The following is a 27,551-nucleotide window of genomic DNA, read 5'->3' on the forward strand; positions in this document are numbered from 1 at the left end:
TTTGGGCCTGCCAGGTCTGGCCAGAATCTTCCCCCGCCATCAGAGCTAACACACCACCAGGTGGTGATCAGTTGACAGCTCCGGGTCTGCCATTATAGGGTTAAGGTTCTGAACCTCCCCATCAGAGCAAATAAAATAAGCCTCTTCAACTCTTACCTTTCTCTTAAAGATCTGATCAATCTTCCGTTGCAATGCCCTTTTTTATCGCATTAATTCAACAAGCTTGTTCTTTTTTTGTCCAAAAACATGTGCATTTGAACCAATTAGAACTAACTACCCTTGCTGATCACATATCAGTACATCAGCCAATTGAATGGACAACTGGAGTCAAGGCAGGGTGGTTTGTTGCGCACATGGGCACAGCACATTGATGCGAGTCGACTGTCTAGACCGGGGGTCGGCAAACCGTGTTTTGAGAGCCGCATGCAGCTCTGTAGCACTGCCCTAGTGGCTCCCTGGAGCGTTTCAAAAATGTCTGAAAATGGAAAAAGATGAGAGAGGGAAGTGTATTTTTTGTTTTAACATAGTTTCTGTAGGAGGACAAACATGGCACAATCAAATTTTAATGTTTTCCAATGCTGTAACAATGTGTACTATGATTATTACATTTCAACATTTCTGTCAACAAAGATATGCATACAACAACAGAAGTTTCTATGAGCAGGGCGGCTGTTGTAAACAATATATGACGGGACATTGATTCCAAAGAGGAAAAGAAAAAAGAAAAAACTGAGAACAGAGGATTCAATGTTTCTTGGGCCGAATCAATTGCATTCATGAATGCTAAAGGATTTTCTGAATGTTTGCTCTGTAGCGAGAAGCTGTCAAATCACAAAAGGAGTAATGTGGAAAGACATTCGCAGGGAAGCCATACTACTTTAGCAGCCGGGTAGCCAGGAGTGCGATTACATTACTTTTGGACAAAATAAGAGTGCAAAAATAGATTTTTTGCATCTCCCAACTCCACTACTGCTGCGAGTTTTGTTGCAACACGGGATAGAAAAAGCGTGGAAAACTGTTCACAGATGGTGACTGGTACCGTATTTTTTGGACTATAAGTCGCACCCGAGTATAAGTCACACCAGCCATAAATTGCCCAACGAAGAGGAAAAAAACATGTATAAGTCGCATCGGAGTATAAGTCGCAATTTTGGGGGAAGTTTACTTGAGAAAATCCAACACATAGAACAGATACGTCATCTTGAAAGGCAATTTTAAATAAAAATAGAGAACAACACGCTGAATAAGTGTACAGTATGATAATGTTACATGACACATGAACAATGAAATGCAAAAGTGGCCGGTATGTTAACGTAACATAGCTATTAAGAGTTATTCAGATAACTATAGCATAAAGAACATGCTAACAAGTTTACCAAACCATCAGTGTCACTCCAAAACACCAAAATAACATGTGAAATGATATAATAATGTGTTAATAATTTCACACAAAAGTCGCTTCAGAGTTTAAGTCGCACCCACAGCCAAACTATGAAAAAAACTGCGACTTATAGTCCAAAAAATACGGTAAATGAAGTAGTCATTCATCAACATATCAGAACACCTAATTCAGACTTCAAAAACAAAACCGAAATAATACAGAAATTCAAATACATGCCTGCCACACCAAGCCAGTGAAAGAAAGGGCCATAAAAATGGCAGGCAACTTCACCAATCAGCAAATCAAGGACATTAATTCAGCGACAGCATACTACGTGATGAGTTGTGTGATGTGATCGATATTGAACACCCATCACTTTTATGCAGGTATGTGAACTTCGATTGTATACTTTAACTTTTCAAAAGGGTGCAGTTTTATTTTTTATAAATGCAAACTGGGTTTTGTTGCCTTATATTTGTTGCCCGGATAAGGGGCAGGTTATGCACATTCTATTTTGTTTTTGGTTTTTTTGGATCTTCAAAATACAAATGACATCATGATTTGGATTTCTTTATCACATTTCTTTAATTTTATCAAAGCAATTAAACACGGTAATTCAGTGAAACTGTGTAATGAAGTGAAACTTGAGGCAGTATCGGACAACAAGTAGTCACGTGGTGCATTATTCTCTATTGAATGCACTGCTAGGAAAATAAACATTTAATCATGAAGGTTCATTATGTATTTATAGCCAACTTAGTCATTTTGATCGTAGGCTAATATAGATACAAACAACATTGGTTGCCTTCATTATAATCAGGGGTGCACATAAGTGGTCCGCATGCGCCCATGCGTACTGGACGTAGACAAATGCGCTGGCCCTCAACGGCTTCCATACGCTTTTGCATACCGATGGCTGACCACTGTATTTGCGGCGGACACGAGAAAATAACTTCTCAAAATTTTGAAGAGGCAGGCCACACTGAGTAATTACTTTAGTGATGGGACGAAATGAGCCGAGGTTCCGAAGCTTGTGTCGAGTAATGGGAGGGGGGTTTCCACGAAGCTTGTAGCAAGGCGCGCTTCATTTCGGCAAAACCCGGAAATGATGACGTGGGAAGCCTCGCCGGCGGCCAGCTGAATCTCGTGAGTGCTTCGGAAGTGATCCAACGTTTGGCGCACATTGCAAAAACAGGACAGACTACGGTATAAATTGGTTGCAAAACGCAATGGCGATCGCCTGTTATCTCACATTTTGTGGATTTCGGGCTCCTGTACTTGTTACATCTGTGCGCAACAGTGCAACCAGTGCAATCTTTTTTCGAGCCTTGTCCTTTGCTTGCGATGGAACCTGCGCGAAAAGAGCGATCCTCCCCTGTATGGGAACATTTTGATTTGATTGCTTTCAATAAGGTAAGGGAGAAAAACTACTTTAATATAAATGTGAGTGTGTGTGTGTACCTATCTGAACCAAACATCAACAGAATGAACAATCCATTAGTGTACTGGGAGGCACAAAAGAATACCTACCCAAATTTATATAAACTGGCACTCACATTTCTCTGCACCCCAGCTTCATCTGTGCCTTGTGAAAGAATATTTTCTAAAGCTGGTGAAATATTTTCCCAAAAAAAAAAGAAACTGTTTAAAGCCAGCCACTGTGGGAAAGCTATTATTTCTAAATAAAAATGAATAACAAATTACCCTTAGCACTTTTTGTATTTTGTTCACATACTAAATTACTAACACAAGCACATTCATATCTTTGTCTTAAGCAAATAGCCATTGAATTCGTAACAATGTTGACCTCTTGGGCTTCTAGACCACTTGATGGCGCCATAGGGTAAATGAAGCACCATGAAGCTTTGCTACATGTGCAAACCAATTGGCTGCAAAGCTTCATTGCTTCATGAGGCTTCATTTGGCCATCACTAAATTACTTCCGTGTTCCCCCACCCCCGTCAAAAGACAGACAGACGACAGAGATGTCACCGGAGCTACCGGAAAAAAGGACTTTTGCTGAAAAGTGGCTACAGGAGGTACCATGGCTAGAAGCAAATGATGCTCGCACGGAAATGCGGTACAAAATGTGCCGTGAGAATCCCAATGTCGCCGATAAGAGCAGCGCATTTTATGTAGGGTCAAAGAATTTCAGCCATCCAAACTTTGAAAAGCACGAAAAAAAAAAACTGAGAGCATGTGGCAATTAAGCAAACTATCGATGTCAAACAGGATCCCACTCGCCCTATGGACAAGTGGCGGAATAAAGGTAATGAACAGCGACATGCACTGACAAACGTGTTTTTGCTCGCATTTTACAAACCTAAACATGCACGTTCAATGAGGTCTTATGAGGAGGATATCCCACTTTTAAAAAGGCTTGGAGTTAATGTGGGAGCCGCATAATGCCCTTTATTTTGAATTGGTGCTTCTTATTTCTTTACATTTCACTTCAAAGTAATGGCAATTTTGTTGTGCCAGTTGATGTTAATCAAGCATTAATTGTTAATATAATTAATTAAAGTTAACTGGCTCTAAGTAAAGCTTGTCATAAATTTATCGCATCAGGCGGGTCGGCTCTCAAACTCAATGAGGACCAAGTCACATCTCCAGGTCCTCCTCTGAGAACCTGGGCAAAAAAATTATGTGCACCCCTGATTATAATGCTTATATTAGGCTTTTATTTTTTGTGGCTCCAGACATTTTTTTTTTTTTTTTTTTTTTGGGCCTACGATGGCTCTTTCAACATTTTGGGTTGCCGACCCCTGATCTAGTCAGACTCACGTGGGGAGAACTCCATGGAATAAATAAATAATAAAAATCGGTGGAAACGGATGACACGTCACAAGCACTTTATTAGGCTTGTTGTTGTTACATACACTTGTGTATGTAAATTGTTTTCCTTCTTTGTGTATGGCAGTCTGTTTTTTTTTTTTTTTTTTAAACACAGAGGTTTGACAGTTGACATATTTTCGGGCTCAAAGCACCGTTCCGTCCCCGAATGTTAAACATGAACGGCGTTCTGGACAGTTCCGGCCCGCTTTCACCCCTGCATATTTGTGATTGCTGTCCTTGTCGTCAAGAAATTGTGTGGATACTAAAGTTTTAACAAATAAACTTAATATCGAAATTTTATTTTAAGAATATCACAAAAGCATGTTACAAGACACAAAATCTCATAAATCTGCAGAACTTTCCCACCATTTTTTATACCGCTCATCTTCATGAGGGGCACGGGTGAGTTTGGAGCCTATGACTAAAAGCCATTCACACATACTTACTGACAATTTAGAGTCTTCAAATAACCTGAAATGCTTCCTTTTAAAATGTGGGAGAAAGCCGCAGTACCCGCTGAAAACAGGATAAGAAGACAATCCTCCTCTCAACATTTGCACCAGTGGTTTCGTCCAGTTGTCGGCAAGGTCACGATTGGACGTCTGTTATCTTCCTCTTCCGGTAGTTGAGCACCAAACTTGAGGCAGAGAGCTGGGAGGCCTGTCCTTTCTCCCAGCCCTGGAAACTATTGAGGCCACACTGCCCTGATATGAACAGTGCTTTCTCCAGACAGTCCAGACGCTCCACTAACGCTGAAGTATCCTCATTGTAGGCATTCTGGGAGGAGTCCATAGTCCGTCGGAAACGCTTGATGAATGTCTAAATAAAAAGTGAAATTGAAGTTAGTTTCATACAAAACTAGGGCTGTCCCAAACGACTAATTTTCTCCCGATTAGTCAGCCGACTATTTTTACGATTAGTCGACTAATCTAATAATAATTTTTTTTTTTTTTTAAATTAATTTAGCAATGACATTTTTGTTGACGCTTATCAATTCACAAAAAACATATTGGAACACTCAAATTATTTATTAAAGTACAAATAAACACGTAAATAACAATAATAAATCACAAATAAAAAATGAGTTTAAATGCTGATAGAATTAATTAGGGTAGCATCCCGATTGAAAAGATGGTCTCTTAAACTGATGGTTTACAACTTTTATTCCATCCTTGATGTAAACACACTGTAAGAGCTACGGTGCACACAAATAAAGCAACACAATTAGAAATTAATAAAAACTTTTCACCTTTTTCCTTTTAAACCTTATTTATATATCAATGAATTGCCTATATGAATTGCCTTTACCTTAATTTATTACCTTATCATTGACAATCTCTCCCTTGAGTGCAATCACTGTATATACTGTATATATTTATGACCTTTTAACCTTATATAATTTTCTATACCATAAAATAAACCATAACATGAAATAAACCTTTCAATTAGCATTAAGAACAATACTAATAGCATTTATAGGCCCATTGTCAATGAAACATTATTATTTAGTAAGGCGACAGCACCCTCTGGTGTACAAAAAATGAAAAAAAAAAATTACAAACTGCGTGAAGGCGCTTGAGGTGTTTATTCACGGCCGAAGTGCAGCCAAGCTTGGCATTGAAGAGACAGGACAGAAGAGTGTACTCTCCTTTGTTTCTTTGAAATAAGGCAATGTTTTGGACACTCTGGTGCGCTTTTTTTGGCTTTGTGCCGCTTTCCCCGCTTGCAAACAGAGCATCCGATATTCTAACTTTCCACGCATATATTTTTTTTAACCCTTCATTAACCGTCGACGGGATGTTGTGCTCGTCGACGGATTTACGTCATCGATGACGTCGACTATGTCGACTAGTCGGGACAGCTCTATACAAAACCAGTGTTGTTTTCGTCAACGATGACAGTAACGAAAATATTTTGTTAACAAACACTTTTTTTCATGACGATGAGTTGATAACGAACTAAAAACGTGATTTGGGAGACTAAAACAATACGAGAACAAATGGAATTTTGCAATCGTTTCAGTCACATGTTCACAATATATCACATTTTATGTGTAGTTAGCCTGCTTCGTAGCAGTGTCTTGTTGTGTCACGTGTTGCCCCCTTCCCCCACCCCACACTCACCAGTGCAGTATCCTACCCACTTTCACGGCTTGCACACACGCATACACGGTAAGATTTGTTTTCTTATCTTGTCCAGAAAGAATATACAATGTTGCTTTAGCCTTTAAAGGTCTGTGCTGAGTGATCCTCACACAAAAAAATGTAACTTGTAGCATTAGCATAGCATTTGCGCTAATGCTAACGGCGAGCATCCTCTTAAACTCTCAGACAACTTTTTTTACATACAGTTCGTGGCATCCAGGTGGGTATAATTAATTGAAAATAATATACTGTTTTCCTTCTGAGTTAGCCACCAAGCTTGCGTTGTCCATGTAATGTAGACACTACAGTATGTGCTTGTTTGTCAATGTTAATTCGAAAGTTGGAAATATTTATTTATTTTTGGAGTAAATTTTTTTTTTTAAGTTTTCAGACGAAAACATTTTTAGTACACATCAACTAAAATTAGACGAAATTAGTCTTGGGTTTTCGTCAGCAAAAACTAGACGAAGACCAAAACATTTTGAGATGACTAAAATATGACTAAGACTAATGAGTATTATCATCAAAAGACTAAAACGAAAATTAAAAGGGTTGTCAAAAAACAACTCTGTATATGGCTGGCCAAAAGTATTGCACCCCTGCAATTCTGTCAGATAATGCTCAATTTCTCCCAGAAAATGATTGCAATTACAAATGCTTTGGTGGCAATATCTTCATTTATTTTGCTTGCAATAAAAAAACACAAAAGAGAATGAAACATTTTTTTTTAATCATTATCATTTTACACAAAGCACCAAAAATGGGCCGGACAAAAGTATTGGCACCCTCAGCCTAATACTTGGTAGCACAACCTTTAGACAAAATAACTGGGAACAACTGCTTCCGGTATCAATCAATGAGTTTCTTTCAATGCTCTGCTGGAACTTTAGACCATTCTTCTTTCACCAACTGCTCCATGTCTCTGAGATTTGAAGGGTGCCTTCTCCAAATTGCCATTTTCAGATCTCTCTACAGGTGTTATATGGGATTCAGGTCTGGACTCATTGCTGACCACTTTAGAAGTCTCCAGTGCTTTCTCTCAAACCATTTTCTGGTGCTTTTTGAAGGGTGTTTTAGGTCACTGTCCTGCTGGAAGACCCATGACCTCTGATGGAGACCCAGCTTTCTCACACTGAGCCCGACAATATGCTGCAAAATTTGCTGGTAGTCTTCAGACTTCATAATGCTATGCACACGGTCAAGCAGTCCAGTGCCAGAGGTAGCAAAACAACCCCAGAACATCAGGGAACCTTCGCCATGTTTGATGGTGGGGACTGTTTTTTCTTTTGAAGGCCTCATTTTTTCCCCTGTAAACTCTATGTTGATGCCTTTTCCCAAAAAACTCTACTTTAGTCTCATCTGACCAGAGAAAATTCTTCCAAAACGTTTTGTCTTTCTCAGGTAAGTTTTGACAAACTCCAGCCTGTTTTTTTAATGTCTCTGGGTCAGAAGTGGGGTCTTCCTGGGTATCCTACCATAGAGTCCCGTTTCATTCAGACACCGACGAATAGTACGTGTTGACACTGTTGTACCCTCTGACTGCAGGACAGCTTGTTTGGATGTTAGTCGAGATTCTTTATCCACCATCCGCACATTCTTTCGTTGAACTCTCTCGTCAATTTTTCTTTTCCGTCCACATCTAAGGAGATTAGCCACAGTTCCATGGGCTTTACACTTATTGATGACACTGCGCACGGTAGACACAGGAACATTCAGGTCTTTAGAGACGGACTTGTAGTCTTGAAATGTCCCATGCTTCCTCACAATTTTGCTTCTCAGGTTCTCAGTTCTTTCTTTTCTCCATGCTCAATGTGGTACGCACGTTTTAACTGGCTGCAAGTGGGATTTAGTCATTGCCACCACCTGTTATGTACCACAGGTAAGTAACCGGTGCTGCTAATTACACAAATTAGAGAAGCATCACATGATTTTTCAAAGGGTGCCAACACTTTTGTCAGGCCCATTTTTAGAGTTTTGTGTAAAATGATAATGATTTCATTTTTTCATTCTCTTACATGTTTTTTCATTGCAAGCAAAATCAATGAAGATATTACAAAGCATTTGTAACTGCAATCATTTTCTGGGAAAAATTGAGCATTATCTGAAAGAATTTCAGGGGTGCCAATACTTTTGGCCAACAGTGTACAAGCCATTACATGACAGTCCATTCAAATGAAAAAAAGAGACATTTTCCAGCATTTTTTATTTAGTAATTCCAATTGTAATATTTGTGACTGTTGTCCTCATTGTACGAGATAGAGGTAAACTTGATACTGTATCTAAACAGCCTGTTAATAGTATTTTTAAACAATGTATTACTATTTACATGCTAAAAAGTGCCACAAACACACTTTAAAATATATTACTGTATTTACTCGCGAATCAGTCCCACCCAGAGTTTGTGGTTTAAAAAGTAGGTATTTCATGTTGACACTCGTATAGCTCGTACCACAATATGGGATATTTTGGGGCAAATTTTCGGGCCACTTTTCGTTACCAATATGACTGAAACAAATAAAACTTGGTGGGTTTTGTTAAATTTAAAGACTATATTTTCTTCACTTGACTGTATTTTTCGTCACGGATATTCTGCCGTTGGCAAAGTTCTGAAAGGAGCACAGTATTTTGCAGTATTTTGTGCTTTCCTAAAGCACCCTCTTGAGGTCTCTTGGTGACATTGTTTTTTGTGAAAGCCAAGATGGGTGCACAACGAACATAATTGCAGCCTCGTGATGTTGGTCTTTATTCCTTCCTTAGGCAAGTTGCAGTTTTTTTGTTGTACGAGATGTTATTTTATATTAAAAATTTGTAGATTATTTGGAGCGGAACTTTTCTGGATAGTTGGCTTACATAGCTAATGCTAACTTGTATGCTTTCTAAGTTTTTTGATGAGCTATATTTGGCAATGGTCAGCATCACGGCGTATAGGTTGTATCCGCATTTTGAGCAAAAATACGCGAGTACATACTAGAGATAGACCAATTATCGGCCGGGGCGATTATCGGCGCCAATGTTTGGAAATTTGGCATATAGTGGTATCAGTTGATATGAAAAGAAAAAAAATCCATTTAAAACTGGGTTATTTCGGCTCAGAAGCAGCTGGGCCTCTTTCTCCTGCCTGCTGTCTCCTGCACTAGTATTCACCCCATCCCCTGATTGGGTTAAATGGTAAATGGAATTACACTTGTATTGCGCCTTTTCACCTTTTCAAGGCCCTCAAAGCGCTTCACACTATATATACTATATATACTTAGATGAGGTCATCAGCGCTTTCAGAGAGCTATTTAACCTTTTATTCAACTTTGTAAGAGATGTTTCTGAGTCTAGGCACTTCTGGAGCTATTAGTTTCTATTTGTGCGTTTCAATAAACATGCTTCAGGCATTTCAACTTCAGTGTTTGCACTATTCTATAATTTTCACACTTTAACTGCAAATAAATATCGGCTCCAAAAATCGGTTATCGGCCCCTCTAACTACTAATAATCGGTATCGGTCCTGAAAAATCCATATTTTCGACCTCTAAACAGTAATGTTAATTTAAGACAGGGGTGGGCAAACCGGTCCTCGAGGGCCGCAGTGGGTCCTGGTCTTTGTTCCAACTGATTCAGCACTGACAGTTTAACCAATGAGGTTTCAGTGGAAACAAGAAGCACCTGACTGCAATCAACTGATTGCACTTGTAAGAAACCAGATTGGTAAAAGGCTGTCCTCATGATGGGTATGAACAAAAACCAGCACCCACTGCGGCCCTTTGTGAAATAGTTTGCCCACCCCTGATCTAAGAGGACCATTATAAAAAAAAATTATATACAGAACAACTTGACGATAATGCACATCCAATTTTATTATATTCAAGGGAAATAATGTTTCAGTCCTGTTTCTTGCTTTATACTTGCCAGTCTCCTTGGTAACAGAGGCAGCAAACCGTCATGCAATCTATTCTTAGGTTTTTGCTCCCTCTAGCCGTCTCATTAAAAGATTTTACAGTACTTTATATAGACTGGGCACAGTTAACTGATTGACTTTCTAGGTCCATAGTAAGAATAATGATTAAAATAATATTGTCACTATATGTAAATAATCATTTACAAACGTCATTTAAATCATGACCCTCATGGGTATAAGCGGCATGGAAAATGAATGAATGAATTTAAGTTTGCTTCTTTTTTTTATTTTATTTTTTTTTAAGTAATCATATTTTAGTGTACATTTTGTGCTGGTGCACCTAAAGAAAAGAAGTTAGGCGCAGCAGTGCAATCAATGCAAAAAGTAAATGTGGATCCTTGGATATATATTTACATTGCAATGTTCTTTTTTTCCATTATTGTTCATGCCTAATGTATGAATAAATATATACATATATACAGTACATTTCTGCATAAAATCACCATTAAATATGATCTGATCTTTGTCAAAATCACACAGATGAAAAAACAGTGTCTGCTTTAACTAAAACGGGCCAAATATTTATAGGTCTTCATATTTTAATGAGGATAGTATGCAAACAATGAAATAAGGAGGAAAAATAAGTCAGTGAACCATCACATTTAATATTTTGGATCCCCGCCCCACCTTTGGCAGCAATAACTTCAACCAGACGGTTCCTGCAGCTGCAGATCAGTCTGCCACATTGATCAGGACTAATCTTGGCCCATTGTTCTCTACAAAACTGCAGTAGTTCAGTCAGATTCCTGGGATGTCTGGCATGAACCGCTGTCTTTAGGTCATGCCACAGCATCTCAATGGGGTTCAAGTCTGGACTTTGATTTGGCCACTCCAGAACTTTTATTTTGTTCTTCAAACAATTCAACTTTGGTTTCATCAGTCCACAAAATATTTTCCCAAAACTTCTGTGGAGTTTCAAAGTGCCTTTTTGCGAACATCAAACGAGCAACAATGGGTTTTTTTAGACAGCAGTGGCTTCCTCTGTGGAGTCCTCCCATGAACACAATTCCTGGCCATAGTTTTACATATAGTTGATGTGTGCATAAAGATATTGGACCGTGCCAGTGATTTCTGTAAGTCTTTAGGAGACACTCTAGGGTTCTTCTGCGCTGAAATCTTTGCGTCATCTTTGGTGAACGGCCATTCCTTGGGAGAGAAGCAACAGTGCCAAACTCTCTCCATTTGGAGACAACTTCTTTGACTGTTGATTGCTGAACATGCAGACTTCTAGAGATGGTTTTGTATCCTTTCCCACCTTCATACAAATCAACAATCCTTGATCTTTTGACTGAGCCAACATGCACATCAGACAATGCTTCCCATCAAGACATTTCTTACCAGGTGTGTGTTTTATAGTGGGCAGGGCAGCTTTAAACCACTCATCAGTGATTGGGCACACACTTGACTTGAAATGTCTGGTAAAAATTGGGTTTCAATTGCTCTTTTAGTCTCCTTAGGCAGAGGGTTCATTTACTTAATTTCCCCCTTCTGTCATTGTTTGCATGCTATCCTCATTAAAATATGAAAACCTATTTTATCTAAAGCAGACACTGTATTTTCATCTGTGTGATTTTGATAAAGATCAGATCACATTGATGGTGATTTTATGCAGAAATGTGATAAATTCCAAAAGGTTCAGATACTTTTTCATACCACTGCATTTGTTTAAATGGATGCATCATTAGGACTAAAGAACACATGATCGGTAATAAGAGATGGTGAATGCTATAACAGCCTTACCTGCAGCAACGTCTGTGCTATATCTGGATTCTCCGGACTGTCAAAGTGCAGCATCTGGGATCCAAGGCCATAATAGTAAGGCCCCAGTTTATGCAAATCCACCACATTGGGGTCTGCATTAAACACAGTCCTCCAGCCTTCTCTATAAACCTTAGGTAGCTCGACTGACAGCAACCTTTTGTTCTGCTCATACAAACCTTTGGAGAGCCACAAGGGAAACTCCATTTTTGTACCCTGTCAAAGAGAAATTGGATAGGTTAAGAATTGTCAGACCCTGAATTCACATAGTTTAGTCCAGTACTCCTCACATGACCTCGCGGAACATACTTTTTTGCCGGACTAGAATAATATGTAATTGCAATATCCACTTAGTAGGTGAAAGTGGTTGTATGGAGAAAAACACCTGTGACCTTTTTTGTGACCCGCACTGGTTCCATCATTAAAAACATATATATAACAAAGTATATATAACAAAGTGCCTTTGGGCTATGTGTAAAAGAACAGCTGTGTAGCTATGTAATCATTATGTATAAAAGTACAGCTGTGTAGCTATGTATAAAAGTACAACTATGTACTAAAGTACAGTGAGTTCCTTCCTTTGAGAATACAACAACTGCCTTCGACAATAAAGAGCCTAACCATGATTGGACACGACAATAAAGAGCCTAACCATGATTGGACAGGCAGGGTGTCTCCTGAGATCAGGGGTTGGCCCCTCTGTTCTCATGTGACATATGCCTATAAAGAGCCTAATCCCGCGCCACACTTTAGGGTCGGTCAGAGGATTTCACGCGTAGTCGCTCGGCCGGAGCTCCTTGATTGCCCAAACCAGGAACGTTGTGTGGCCCTCCGTTCATTGTCGACAGGTAAGAGCTTGATTTCAATATCATAGAGGAACTCATTGCGCTTTGGTGCGGGGGATATTTTAGCTTCGACAACTAATTATCTAGCGCCATTGTTATGTGCGTTGACGTGTTTTTAACTGCTTCGTAAGGGTTTTTTGACAATTCAGACCTAGCGTTGTAGTTATAGTTATGCTTGATTTTGTCTTTGCTTGCTTTTGTGGGATTGTAATCAATTAAACTTCTTCATTCATTCATTTATTTGCAATTTCTAATCAATAAACATTGTCTATTAAGCAAAAGTGTGCCTGTTGCTTACTCACTGCGAACCTGCTACGAAATTTCTTTCATCTTCCATAAAAGTGTGATCCGGAAATTTCGTAAAAAAATTTCGTAAAACATTTTGGCGTTGTTGGCAGGATCAATAGTATTTTGATAAATTGACTATTGATTGGAATTGGTCATTGTGATCAAGTAATACTGGGAATTTTATTTGGTCAATTGATTTGGTAATTTGAGTAAATTTGGGTTGTGTTGCTTAAAGTAATACTGAGTGAGACGTAACAGAATAACGATGTTTAAGAAACTGCGAAGAACGATGTTTAGGAAGCTGCGAAAATTTATTGTGGAAGAATCCGAGGAGTCTATCGATGGAACGGTAGTAACTCCTGGTTGGGAAAAAGAACCGTGGCGCGGAATCGCGTCGTGTTTGCGCGAATGCGGTGGTCGTCCCGAATCATGGAAGGATTCGCTAGGGGACAGTACTGCGCACGATGTTAAAAAGGTATTGTCGTCCGTAGGGATCCCGGCTAAAGCATTGTTGGGTGGGGTCCAACGACGCATGTGGGTCTGCGCTACGGCGTGGAGGATTCAAACGGAGAAATTAGAGGACGCTGAACGGGAGGCGTCACAACTAAAAGTACAATTCGATAACTGTCAAAGTGAAAAAGTCATTTTAGAGGAAAAAATTAAATTGCTAGAATGCCAACGAGATCGGTTACACCGTATGTGTGAAGAAGCGGTTGAGTGCGTGGGGCGTATACCAGCTCGAGAGCGCAAACTCTCTCGAAGGCGCGCTGATCCCGTTAAAGTACGGGCATTTGTGGCGTCATCGTTAGAGAATGCCAATTCGTGGAACCCCGAAACATGGGACTGGGATATTTGGAATGCACAGAGTGATGGGAATTATCAGGAACGCCCCGTATCTCGCCGACGACGAGTTGAACGCATTTTGCCACCTATTCGCGAGCCAATGGTGGATAGGGATGGCGATCCAGTGTTGGACAGGGATGGGGAGCCTGTTTACCTGGAAAGACCACGTGAGCAGCCTGCCCCTGAAATGTCTAAGACACTGGAGGATTATACTGCTGAGGAAATTATACATTTGAATGCTAAATTTCGTCAGAAGTCTGACGAACCTTTGGACTTGTGGGTTTTGAGATTAATGGAAGAAGGCGCGTGGCAGACTGACATTGATGTGCAAGATGGACATCGATTTTCTGGTCTTTCACGTGATCCAGTGGTGAATACCGATTTTCGAGCGAATATTCGTTTAATGGCTGACGGAGTTTACTCTGTGGGGGAAATGTATGCTCAAGCTGTTTTGTTGCGCTATCCTTCCCTGTCTGATTGGCCTTCTCTGGATAGAGAGTGGCAGACTATAAGGGAAGGAAAACAGCGCATGTTGCGCCTGTGTATTCGCCAGGCTTTGGTGCTTGGGGAGGTGGAAGATGTCCATTCTCTCCCGGTCCCGAAGGCAGTGCGTGACACTATGATTAAAACCGCGCCTCCAGCTTACAAATCATTGGTTTTAACCCTGATGGTAGGAAATCCGAATCAAACGCTTGCTGAAGTGTCAAGTACGATGTCCGGATTAGGGAGTTTAGGGAACTGGGAGGTCATCCGGAAGGAGACTCCTCGCCAGACAACTAGTCCTTCTCCTCCCAGGCGTGACTATCGAGTCTCTCCAGCGGCCAGAGGGCCGTCTAGGAGAGACTTGTGGAACGCTCTTTTGAAGGCGGGAGTGCCGTTTAGAGAGATAGACGGTCTCCCCACTCCGGAACTGAGAAAACGGTGCAAGAAAAAGGGGATTAAGGTCAGTTGTGTGGAAGCATCCTTCGGAACATCACTGAAGAAAATGGAGGAGGTGCTGCGGTCGGTTTTAAGAGAGGAGGGCCGAGCAGTTCCGACAGCTCCACCCCCTAAACCCCTAGAGTCGGAAGACTCCTCCTCTACTTCTGAGGACGACGGATCAACAAGGGTGCGGTCAGTGAAAAAGTGCAAGCGAACCAAGGACAAACAACATCGACAGAAGAGAAAGGAACAAAGAGGGGAGAATGTTTCTTCCCTCTATCCTAGCCTCTTAGATTTAGAATAGGATGAGGGCCAAGCCTCACCTATATCTATCAGGGCACTCTGTTCCGATTGGTCAGGAAGGGATTCCCGACCGCATGTGAAAATGAAAATCCATTGGAAAAATTCGGAGCAGCAAGTGCAAGCTCTGGTAGACACGGGGGCGGAGGACACTCTAATTTATGGGAACCAGCTCAGGCGTAAATAACGAACCTGTTTATTATGGCGGATTGTTTATTGCGCAATACCGGACAAAAGTAGATGTTTCTCAACATGAGGAGTGCAGCCCTTCGGTGGCCCCTATTTGCAACATGGGGTCCTCGACGGCATCTGCTGGGTTTTTGCCCAAATTGATTATAAGGGTAGGTTGTGATTGCAGCTGGGAATATCCCAGCCTTTCCCTTATATTATTTAGGATAAAATTGAGAAACAAATTGGGAAAACAGGTAAAACAAAAAATGAAATGGAATTTCATTATTTAGACATTGGGTTAGACATTTGATAAAAATGCCTGAGGTGAGGAGTGTGCATGCCAGCATCTGCTTGATCAACAGATGACGGTATTCCAGTTCCCGCCCAGAAGCTCAAAACAACCAGGATTATTGATAGTGTTGACAAATTATGTTAATGGGAACAGTGATAAAGTGATTATTCTGTAACAATTGAAGCTGTAACATTGGCCACTTAAGGGTTAATAATGTACACTCACTGTCATGAATTGCTTTATTGATAACTTGTATTTGACATGAGTTGCTTTATTGGTAATTTGAATTTAAAATTTGTTCTTAAGGAATTGAAGCTGTAACATTGGCAACTTAAGGGTTAATAATGTACACTCACTGTCATGAATTGAGCTTGAATTTGACATGAGTTGCTTTATTGGTAATTTGAATTTAAAATTTGTTCTTAAGGAATTGAGGATACTAAATATTGTCTAGGCTTATGGCTTTTGGATCACATGCTGATGGAATTTGGCTGTCTTTGTTCGGCTGTGACCTCAGTGGCTAATAGACAATTCTAGATTTCGTCGTCACGTGACAATTATAACGAGTTTGACTACGATTTCGACTTTTCAATGTTAGCCATTGAAACGAGCACTTTAATTCCCGCGATACCTAAGGTAGTTTCAACTGGACTAGGACTTAGATGTCCCAAGGGACACTACGGGCACATTTTACCTAGGTCTGGATTGTCACTTAAAGGGGTAACCATACTTGCGGGAGTCATCGATGCCGATTTTCAGGGAAAACTGGGGGTTGTAATGTACAATTTGACCCCTGAACCGTTCATTGTGAAATCCGGCGATAAAATTGCACAACATTTAGCAAGGGAATGTGAATGGGGTGTAGGTTCAACTCCCCCTTTCAATTGGACGATTGCCAAAAGATATCTATTCAGTGGAATAGATCATCGGAATGGACAAACTTCGGAGCGCCCAATCTTTGTCCATTCCGAAGCGTTTTGTTCTGTTTTCTTTTTCAGCCTGGTGATTGATGTGGAGACGGTGGATTGTAACACCTGCGGGAAGATCGCAGCGGTACTGCGTTCCTCCGCATCGAAGGTGGTGTCGGATCCTGGGCCACCATCCTCTGTGCTATGGTGGAGGAAGAACGTCGACTCTCTGGGGAGTCCATTGCCGTTTCTGGCGATACCGACTCTCTGGGGAGCTCATTGCGGTTTCTGGCGACTGGGGACGTGTCCTGCCAGAGGGAGGCTGCAGGGTAGACATCACTTCCCCCTGCTCCATATATAGGGGAGCCGATCCAATCGGAAATGCCGTTTTTATGCATTGAATATGACTGTGTGTAATATACAGATACTTAACATGAAATTACAGAAAGAAAGGTTCCTAAGGGTGGTCACATAATGTGGTTGCAAATGACTGTAACTGAACCCTTATTAGTTTGCAGATATCATGTTTTGCCTGTAATTACAACTAATGCTTATTATTTTGTGAGACCTCAAGGGGAATGGTTTAGCCCACAAACCAATCCTACTTATGACCTAAGCGGATGAGACACATCGGATAAAGGTATTGCATGTATGAAACAAGTAATGTATCAAGAAGCATGTTTTAACGCGACACAGGCATTATGTGATTGGTACTATGAAACCACACCCACAGTTGCCTAAAACACCGTTTTCGGGTTGTCTTGACAATGTGGAGTTTTTCATTTGGAATAACCAGACCTATAAATTGCACTAAGGTTCTAGGTGGTACTGCCCCCCGCATTCACACTGCAGAAATCCCTTGCAGCACCCCAATAGACGCTCGAGACTCCCCAGCGGCCGAAGGGCCGTCTGGGAGGTACTTGTGTAACGCTTCCCACGTGGGTATGGAAGGCTGGAGAGCTAAGGACGGGTAAGATCCCTCTAAAACCTGGGACAACCTAAGGCAGGCCCAGTCACGATTACCTGGCACAACTCCTGACTATAACAGGCGGGTATGGAAGGCTGGATAGCCCATGACCGGTAAGATCCCTCCTCCTAACCTTGGGACAACCTAAGGCAGGCACAGTCACGATTGCCCGGCCTCAGTCCCCTGCATGTGCGGCCTGGTACCGCCAGTGCAGATGGAGGAACAGGGACTGGACAGGAGAAGCTGATGTGCGGCGTGGGGATGCACAGCGTTACGTTGACCCGCTGGCATGTCATCGAAACAGATGAGTTTGCTTACAGATGAAGCATTAACAGCTGCTAACAGGAAATTCGCTGCGCAGTGGGGGAGCTGGGCCCAGTTCGTTCTGAAACCATTGTCTTTTAGCGATTGAGGAACACAGGTCTAATGTTTCCAAGCTTAAAGTGTCCACATTGATAGCTCGGAATGAAGTGGTACATGCAGCCAAGGAAATTGAGCAGGAGTCTGCTCATCATTGGTGGGATATATTTACTGGGATGTCTATGACAGCAAGACAATATTTTGTACCTCCGATGTTTATATGTAATCATTGTATTAAGTATACTGTTTTGAATGTATGTGTAAAGCGGTCGCTAACTAATGAAATGTATAATTTGGCCTATCAATGAGAATACAATCGGTAGATATGTGAATTGACTTCGCATCAGGGTATTAAGGGAATGATGGTGACCCAATGCGGGTCAAAGGGTGGAATGTATGGAGAAAAACACCTGTGACCTTTTTTGTGACCCGCACTGGTTCCATCATTAAAAACATATATATAACAAAGTATAACAAAGTGCCTTTGGGCTATGTGTAAAAGAACAGCTGTGTAGCTATGTAATCATTATGTATAAAAGTACAGCTGTGTAGCTATGTATAAAAGTACAACTATGTACTAAAGTACAGTGAGTTCCTTCCTTTGAGAATACAACAACTGCCTTCGACAATAAAGAGCCTAACCATGATTGGACACGACAATAAAGAGCCTAACCATGATTGGACAGGCAGGGTGTCTCCTGAGATCAGGGGTTGGCCCCTCTGTTCTCATGTGACATATGCCTATAAAGAGCCTAATCCCGCGCCACACTTTAGGGTCGGTCAGAGGATTTCACGCGTAGTCGCTCGGCCGGAGCTCCTTGATTGCTCAAACCAGGAACGTTGTGTGGCCCTCCGTTCATTGTCGACAGGTAAGAGCTTGATTTCAATATCATAGAGGAACTCATTGCGCTTTGGTGCGGGGGATATTTTAGCTTCGACAACTAATTATCTAGCGCCATTGTTATGTGTGTTGACGTGTTTTTAACTGCTTCGTAAGGGTTTTTTGACAATTCAGACCTAGCGTTGTAGTTATAGTTATGCTTGATTTTGTCTTTGCTTGCTTTTGTGGGATTGTAATCAATTAAACTTCTTCATTCATTCATTTATTTGCAATTTCTAATCAATAAACATTGTCTATTAAGCAAAAGTGTGCCTGTTGCTTACTCACTGCGAACCTGCTACGAAATTTCTTTCATCTTCCATAAAAGTGTGATCCGGAAATTTCGTAAAAAAATTTCGTAAAACAGTGGTGCTCTCATTTTTAGAGTGTGCGCAGTATTTTTGCGTTAAACAAGAGCAGAATATGTGTCTCCCGAAAGATAAGACGAGGAAATATGACAAAGCGTACTTAGCGTTTGGCTTGACTTTTAATACAGCGAGAGACCAGCAAGGACAGTAAACATATCAATGTTTACTGTGTCCAAAAATGTTGGCAGCGGACAGCATGAAGGGAAACCAATGAGGATGTCATTTTAAGACATTGGACCCCAATTACATTGATATGCCGCTTGAAGTTTTTTCAGCAAAAACGTGCTAAATATTGCCAACAATCGTCCCACTTAGTGAGTGCTACATCAGTAACCTATCGAGCACTGTTAGCATCATATGAGTTGGCATACAAAGTTGCTCAGTGCAAAAAAATAAACACATACAACAGCAAAGGAGCTGAAAACTGTTCCTCTTGTCATGAAGACACTGTCGTATTTGCTCAATTTTTTTTTTTTTTTTTTTCGATCATATTGTCCTCATGAGTCAAATGCTGCTAATCAATTTGAATTTATTATTATTTATCGATTTTATTAAATATTATTGTTCAATAACAAATGGTAAAAAAAATGTAGTTTGGATGTGATTTTTTTTTTTAATTCAGACATATTGATGCGCTTTACAAAGGTATGCAAAAGTATCCGCACCTTTTGGAATTTGTCACATTTCTGCATAAAATCACCATCAAATGTGATCTGATCTTTGTCATTGTCACACACGTGAAAATACAACGTCTATGTTCTGCCCTCACATGTTCTCTTTGTGAATTACAGTTAATTATAACACAGTAAAGTCATTTGTTTGGATGTAAGATTTTATGCTTTTATTTTGAAGTCCAGTCTACTTTAACTAAAACCACCCAAACATTTATAGGTTTTCATCTTTTAATGAGAATAGCATTAGTGCTGCAATGATTAATCGATTAACTCGAGTATTCGATTAGAAAAAAATATTCGAATTAAATTTTGTTGCTTCGAGTATTGGTTTAATTAAAGTGGCGTTGTGGATACACTGCAATCTGGTCTGCCTCATTTCACAAGGCTGAATCCAACTGCTCCCTGTTAGGACCAACATAAGCTAAGTCTTTGTTTGGGCTAATGTTTTTTAATGCATTCTTAATTTAGTTTATATGCATATTTAGCCATTTTTTTGTGGGAATATGAGTCTGAACTATTTGTTAAGAGCATTGTGGAAAAAAAACCACTAGCACTTTATAGCATTTAAGCTAGCTGACTTTTGCTATGTAAGTTAGCCAATTGTTGTTTTGTTGTACATAGATCCTCATTTATTGGGTGGTGGTGTGGCTCAGTGGTAGAGTAGTTGTCCCCCCAACCCAGAGGTTGTGGGTTCAATTCTCCGCCCTGATGAACTCGCCTAAGTGTCCTTGAGCAAGACACTGAACCCCACGTTGCTCCTGGTGCTGCGTCACCAGTAGGTGGATGGCGAGATAGTGTAAAGCGCCTTGAAAGGTGGAAAAGCGCTATATAAAGTGTATCACCATTTATTCATTTTTTTATACCGTTTGAGGCTGAGCCCAGGTATTCTAATTTTTCATATTCCTTATCAGATTACTCGATTATTCGAACGTACTAGTTCATCGATTAATCAACTACTAAAATAATCGATAGCTGCAGCCCTAGATAGCATGCAAATAATAACAGAAGGGGGAAACATAGTAAGTAACTGAACCCTCTGCCTAAGGACCCCTAAAGAGCAATTAAAAACAATTTTTAACAAACATTATAAGTCAGGTGTGTGCCCAATCACCAATGAGTGGTTTAAAGAGCATACGACACCAGAAAAAAAGTCTTAAATGGCATTATTATGTGAATTAGAATCATATTTTGAGACGATTCGACTATATACAACAATTTAGCAAAGCGCAGATGACGAGAAATTAGTCTTTTAATCTGCCGGTTAGCCACGCCTACAATTATAGGGCTTTAGCGTCCCCAACAGGTGGATGACGTCAGCAGTAGACTAGGCTCATCGGTTTTACTATTCAACCCATTGAGGGGGAATTGTTCAGAACGAGGAAAACGAGACGAAGAGAGCTGAAAAATGTCATTGTTTCAGTCTCTCTACTCCCAATATTTTTACAGGATATTCTTTTTATCCAAGTATTTTCCCCAATAGCTATATAAATGGCTTGAGAAGGACCAGTCAGCCCGTCGAGGGGGAACTATTCACAATGAGGAAAACGCGACGAAGAGAGCGGCAAAATGTCACTGTTTCTGTCTCTTTACTTCAATATTTTTACAGGATATTCTTTTAATCCAAGTATTTTTCCCCAATAGCTATATAAATGGCTTGAGAAGGACCAGTCAGCCCGTCGAGGGGGAACTATTCACAATGAGGAAAACGCGACGAAGAGAGCGGCAAAATGCCATTGTTTCTGTCTCTCTACTTCAATATTTTTACAGGATATTCTTTTTACCCAAGTACTTTCCCCAATTGCTAAATAAATGGCATGGTCATGACAAATAACTTGTGCTAAATGGAATATAAAATAATAAAAATCCATTTATTCAAGACGACATGGCAAAATTACTCCATAATGGTCAAAACAGTCGACTTTACCTTTACTGTCACACCTGCCGAACGATATTTTATGACACCTAAATCGGACATATGTCATTTCCCTTCCCCGGCTTCGGAGAATGTAAACAGACCAGAAGGAGTGACAGCTAGCCGACATGCTAACCCGAACCGAGGGATGTTTCAAAGTCTTCGAAGTGGAAAATCACACATAACTAGCCTGGATTATTTGACATGACGACCCGGTTGTCGAGTTTCTTTGCGGATCGGCAAACCGCCCGGCGGAGAGCAATTTACAGTTCGTTCCCTGGAGGAGGGTGGCTGGAATTGTTGTGTAGCTAACGTGCTAACAGCTAACTGCTAATGAGCGTGAGGATAGCTTTTCACATGCCTATCAATGATCAAACGTAAGTAGTCCTTTATTTAAAGGAATTTTATAGTGTTTACTTTGTAATCACTGTATTCGTATTTGACATAATACAAAACAAGATGTTTACTCACTTCCTTGTAAGTCCAATGGTCCCACAGTAAATATCCACGGTGAATGGGAACCTTTTGAAACTCCAAAAAGGCGCATACGCCTCTCCCGCATACAGAATGATTTTTCTGCAGCTGTTTGGCTGGCGTGATGCAAAAAATAAAAGTATTAATCCGCAAAATCAGCTGAATCCTTAGTCCTCATACACAACAGTACACTGTAGCGTGAAGAGGACGTCTTCTACCGTACACGTCACAGCGCCCTCCTCCTCAATGCGAGACCGAAGCCGGAAGTCACTCATTTTCCTGGCGCGGGATTCAAAAAACTAAATAAATATAGCGATCGCTTCCACACACATCCAAGCGGTCCATATCATTCAGGAGCATAAAATACCGCGTGTATTATGAAATAAACATGCTTTTTCGTGTCACAAGCACTTTAAAGCTGACCTGCCCACTATGAAACACACACCTGGTAAGAATTGTCTTGATGAGAAGTAATGTCTTATGTGCATCCTGGCTTGGTCAAAAGAGCTGCCTGAAGACCTGCGATCAAGGATTGTTTTTTTTTGTGTAAAGCTGGGAATGATACAAAACCATCTCTAAAAGTTCATCAATCGACAGTCAGAGAAGTTGTCTACAAATGGAGAGAGTTTGGCACTATCGCTAATCTCCCAAGGAGTGGTCATCCACCAAAGATTCAGCGCTGAATACTCACACAGGTTAAAAAAAAAAAAAAAAGAAGCCCAGAGTGTCTGCTAAAGACTTAAAGAAATCACAGGAACAGTCCAATATGTCTGTGCACACATCAGCTATATGTAAAACTATGGCCAAGAATGGTGTTCATGGGAGCACTTCACAGAGGAAGCCACTGCTGTCTAAAAAAAACCATTGTTGCACGTTTGATGTTCACAAAAAGGCACTTGGACACTCCACAAAAGTTTTGGCAAAATATTCTGTGGACTGATGAAACCAAAGTTGAATTGTTTGGGAGTAACACACGACATGTGTGGAGGAAAAATGGAACAGCTCACCAACATCAACATCAACATCTCATCCCCACCATGAAGCATGGAGGGAGCATCATGATTTGGGGCTGTTTAGCTACCTCGGGGCCTGGACAACTTGCAATCATTAATGGAAGAATGAATTCAAAAGTTTATTAGGATGTTTTGCAGGAAAACCTGAGGCCGTTCTTCAGACAGTTGAAGCTAAAAAGAGGATGGATGCTGCAACAAGACAATGATCCAAAACACAGAACTAATCAACTTCAGAATGGTTTCAGAAGAACAAAATACACGTTCTGGAGTGTCCAAGTCAAAGTCCAGGCTTGAACCCAATTGAGATGCTGTGGCTAGTGATGGCCAAATGAAGCCTCATGAAGCAATGAAGCTTTGCAGCCAATTGGTTTGCACATGTAGCAAAGCTTCATGGTGCTTCATTTACCCTATGGCGCCATCAAGTGGTCTAGAAGCCCAAGAGGTCAACATTGTTAAGAATTCAATGGCTATTTGCTTAAGACAAAGATATGAATGTGCTTGTGTTAGTAATTTAGTAAGTGAACAAAATACAAAAAGTGCTAAGGGTAATTTGTTATTCATTTTTATTTAGAAATAATAGCTTTCCCACAGTGGCTGGCTTTAAACAGTTTCTTTTTTTTTTGGAAAATATTTCACCAGCTTTAGAAAATATTCTTTCACAAGGCACAGATGAAGCTGGGGTGCAGAGAAATGTGAGTGCCAGTTTATATAAATTTGGGTAGGTATTCTTTTGTGCCTCCCAGTACACTAATGGATTGTTCATTCTGTTGATGTTTGGTTCAGATAGGTACACACACACACTCACATTTATATTAAAGTAGTTTTTCTCCCTTACCTTATTGAAAGCAATCAAATCAAAATGTTCCCATACAGGGGAGGATCGCTCTTTTCGCGCAGGTTCCATCGCAAGCAAAGGACAAGGCTCGAAAAAAGATTGCACTGGTTGCACTGTTGCGCACAGATGTAACAAGTACAGGAGCCCGAAATCCACAAAATGTGAGATAACAGGCGATCGCCATTGCGTTTTGCAACCAATTTATACTGTAGTCTGTCCTGTTTTTGCAATGTGCGCCAAACGTTGGATCACTTCCGAAGCACTCACGAGATTCAGCCGGCCGCCGGCAAAGCTTCCCACGTCATCATTTCCGGGTTTTGCCGAAATGAAGCGCGCCTCGCTACAAGCTTCGTGGAAACCCCCCTCCCATTACTCGACACAAGCTTCGGAACCTCGGCTCATTTCGTCCCATCACTAGCTGTGGCATGACCTAAAGACAGCGATTCATGCCAGACATCTCAGGAATCTGACAGAACTACAGCAGTTTTGTAGAGAAAAATGGGCCAAGATTCGTCCTGATCGATGTGCCAGACTGATCTGCAGCTACAGGAAGCATCTGGTTGAATTTATTGCTGCCGCGGGGGGGCACAAAATATGAAATGTGATGGTTTGATTACTTATTTTTCACCCTTCTGTCATTATTTTTGTACCATCCTCATTAAAAGATGAAAACCTATAAATGTGTAGCTGGTTTTAGCTAAAGCAGACACTTTTTTTCATCTGTGTGATTTTGACAAAGGTCAGATCACATCTGATGGTGAAATTTGAGAAATTCCAAAAGGTTCAGATACTTTTTCATACCACTCTAAATCTTTTTTTTGTTACAAACAAAAAAATGTTATAAAGTAATTAAGGCTCAAGCTATCGATTATTTTAGTAGTCGATTAATCGTTGAACTAATTAGTTTGAATAATCGAGTAATCGGATGAGGAACATAATAAATGAAAATACCTGATCTTAGCCTCAAACGGTATTTAAAAAAAAAATGCATGAAGATCTAAGTACACCAAAAGAAAAATTGGCTAACTTACATAGAAAAAGTCTGCAAGCTTAAATGCTATAAAATGGTAACATTCTTATTTTACAATTAAAAAATTGTTCAAACACATATACCCACAAAAAACGTCTGTAAACAACTATAAACTAAATTACAAATACATTAAAAAAGAGGATTAGCTCAAAAAAAAAACAAAAATTGGCTTACGTTGGTCTTTACAGGAAGCAGCTGGATTCAGCCATGTGAAAGGAGTTATATTCACTGTTACCACTAGAGGGCAGTGTATCCACCCAAATCAATAAAACTCAATTCAAACACTTTCAAAACAGAACATTACAACGCCATTTTAATTAAACGAATACTCAAAGCAGAACATTTTAATCTGATTCTTTTTTCTAATCGAATTACTCAAGTTAATCGATTAATCATTGCAACACTAAAAGTAATACTTTTAGTGTAATCATTTTATTGTAAGTTAATCTATATATTTTTAATATTAAAATGACAATGTTATGCAGAGGTGTGCTTATAATAATAATAATTTTATAAACAAATGATACTATTTTTTACAGTGGCGGCAGAAAGTTGGAGGGGGAGTCAATGGGTTGGGGGAGACAATGTTTATGTCTGCTTCTTGGGCATGACAGAAAATAATTGAAAGCATTGATTTAGTCCATATAAAGTGGTACTTCTGATTGTATGAGTTTTTTCTTTTAAATGTTATTACTAAAATAATTATGTTCTAAATTGTGTTTTTATTAAATTTTATTTTTCCGTATCAAATGGTCAAAAAAATTCTGAATTTTTCTTTTAATTCAGACTAGTGCTGCAACGATTAATCGATTAATTCGAGTATTCGATTAGAAAATAAGATTCAAATTAAATTTTGCTGCTTCGAGTATTCATTTAATTAAACTGGTGATGTAATGGTTTGTTTTGAAAGTGTTTGCATTTCGTTTTGTTGATTTTTGGTGGATACACTGCTCTCTCGTCTGCCTCAATTCACATAGCTTAAACCACCTGCTCCCTGTTAAGACCAACATAAGCTAAGTTTTTGGTTGGGCTAATGTTTATTTTAATGCATTCGTTAAGTAGTTTCTAGTTATATGTAGCCATTTTTTGTGGGAATATGTGTCTGGACCATTTGTTATGAGCATTGTAAAAATAAATAAATAAATAAATAAATAAAAGAGTTAGTGTTTTATAGCATTTAAGCTAGCGGACTTTTGCTATGTAAGTTAGCCAATTGTTTTTTTGTTGTACATACATCCTCTTTTTTTTTTTTTAATATACCGTTTGAGGCTCAGCTCAGGTATCTTAATTATTTATGTTCCTTATCCGATTACTCGAACTAACTAGTTAATCGATTAATCGATTACTAAAATAATCGATAGCTGCAGCCCTAATTCAGACAAACGGATACTTTTTTGTTAGAAACGAAACAATGTTAATAAAGTTACTTTCTTGTAAGTTGGTGTATATTTTTACTTTAACATTAAAAAGAACACAATGTTGTGCAGGGGTGTACTTATAATACTGATAATTCCGATTGTATGATTTTATTCTTTTAAATGTTATTATTGATATAATTACGCTCTAAAATATGTTAAATTAACTCATTGCCTGCCATTAACAAGAATAGACGTCCAATTCATTTAAATTGGGAGGACTAGCTGTGAATGCTCATCATTTTTAGTTTTAAAATCGTCTTGACATGGTTGCTTACCATTGAAATATCCGGCGAGTCACCCGACTTCTCGAGAAATCCAAGCCGAGGAAAAGTTACTTCTGTGCGGATGGGAAGTCGCTCGTGTGACAGCAAAATATCGTCCAAGGAAAAGAAGTTTTCTTCCATGCACACACCGGGTTGAACGGGAAGATACGACTGGGACTCCATTTCGGAAAAACCGGCAGAAATTTAAATATGTACACAAAATCAGCACAATTGTTAAAACAAACAGCCGTAGATGTGTTTACAGCTTTACCCCTGGCTCGTCTTTTGGCGCCCAGCTCGCCCACATTGACTAGATTAAAAACGACACCGCATCCGCCATATTAGGTGTGTCAAACATGATTCTATATACTACCAAAAAAAGTTAACTAAGCATCTAAAGAACACTAAAAATAGTTAAATCAGGGAAATTTAATCAGGATTTTTTTCCCCCCGGAAATTGCGATTGTTATTCTGCACATGTGGGAATTAATAGTTCGGTCAACCAAAATTATGTTACAGTGGGAAGATTACAATTAAAAAGTCACCCTGATTTTAATCACATAAATCTGATTTTGAGTGCAAAATGGTTGCAAAATTCCCAATCCGCAAACGAGAAGGTAAATGATTGCTCCGTTTTGCCACATCCAAAATGGCAGTGAGTGAACGAATGATTCCAAGCTGAAAGCGATGTTTGTTTCTATCACATGTCTTTGAGCGGCGCGCAG

The 27,551-nt window shown here is 39.9% G+C and overlaps 1 protein-coding gene across 1 annotated transcript; it reads right to left on the minus strand.

Moving 5' to 3' along the window:
* gins3 (GINS complex subunit 3) lies at positions 1-27,116 on the minus strand. The gene is made up of 3 exons (XM_057837086.1): positions 26,839-27,116; positions 12,047-12,280; positions 1-5,035 (listed from the first exon to the last, which is right to left on the minus strand). Exons 1-3 carry the CDS (start codon positions 27,007-27,009, stop codon positions 4,805-4,807), a joined length of 636 nt encoding a protein of 211 aa, XP_057693069.1. The 5' UTR covers positions 27,010-27,116; the 3' UTR covers positions 1-4,804.
* Between the last annotated feature and the right edge of the window lie 435 nt (positions 27,117-27,551).

Source organism: Corythoichthys intestinalis, chromosome 5, assembly GCF_030265065.1.
Source record: "Corythoichthys intestinalis isolate RoL2023-P3 chromosome 5, ASM3026506v1, whole genome shotgun sequence".
In the NCBI taxonomy this organism is placed as follows: Eukaryota; Metazoa; Chordata; class Actinopteri; order Syngnathiformes; family Syngnathidae; genus Corythoichthys; species Corythoichthys intestinalis.

Bases quoted from the DNA above. Each gene is read 5' to 3' on its own strand.
- gins3 (XM_057837086.1), bottom strand. From the start codon at position 27,009: ATGGAGTCCCAGTCGTATCTTCCCGTTCAACCCGGTGTGTGCATGGAA. The intron at 12,281-26,838 runs GTAAGCAACCAT...TCTCTTTGACAG, and splicing joins ACTCGCCGGATATTTCAATG to GGTACAAAAATGGAGTTTCC. The intron at 5,036-12,046 runs GTAAGGCTGTTA...CTTTTTATTTAG, and splicing joins TAGCACAGACGTTGCTGCAG to ACATTCATCAAGCGTTTCCG.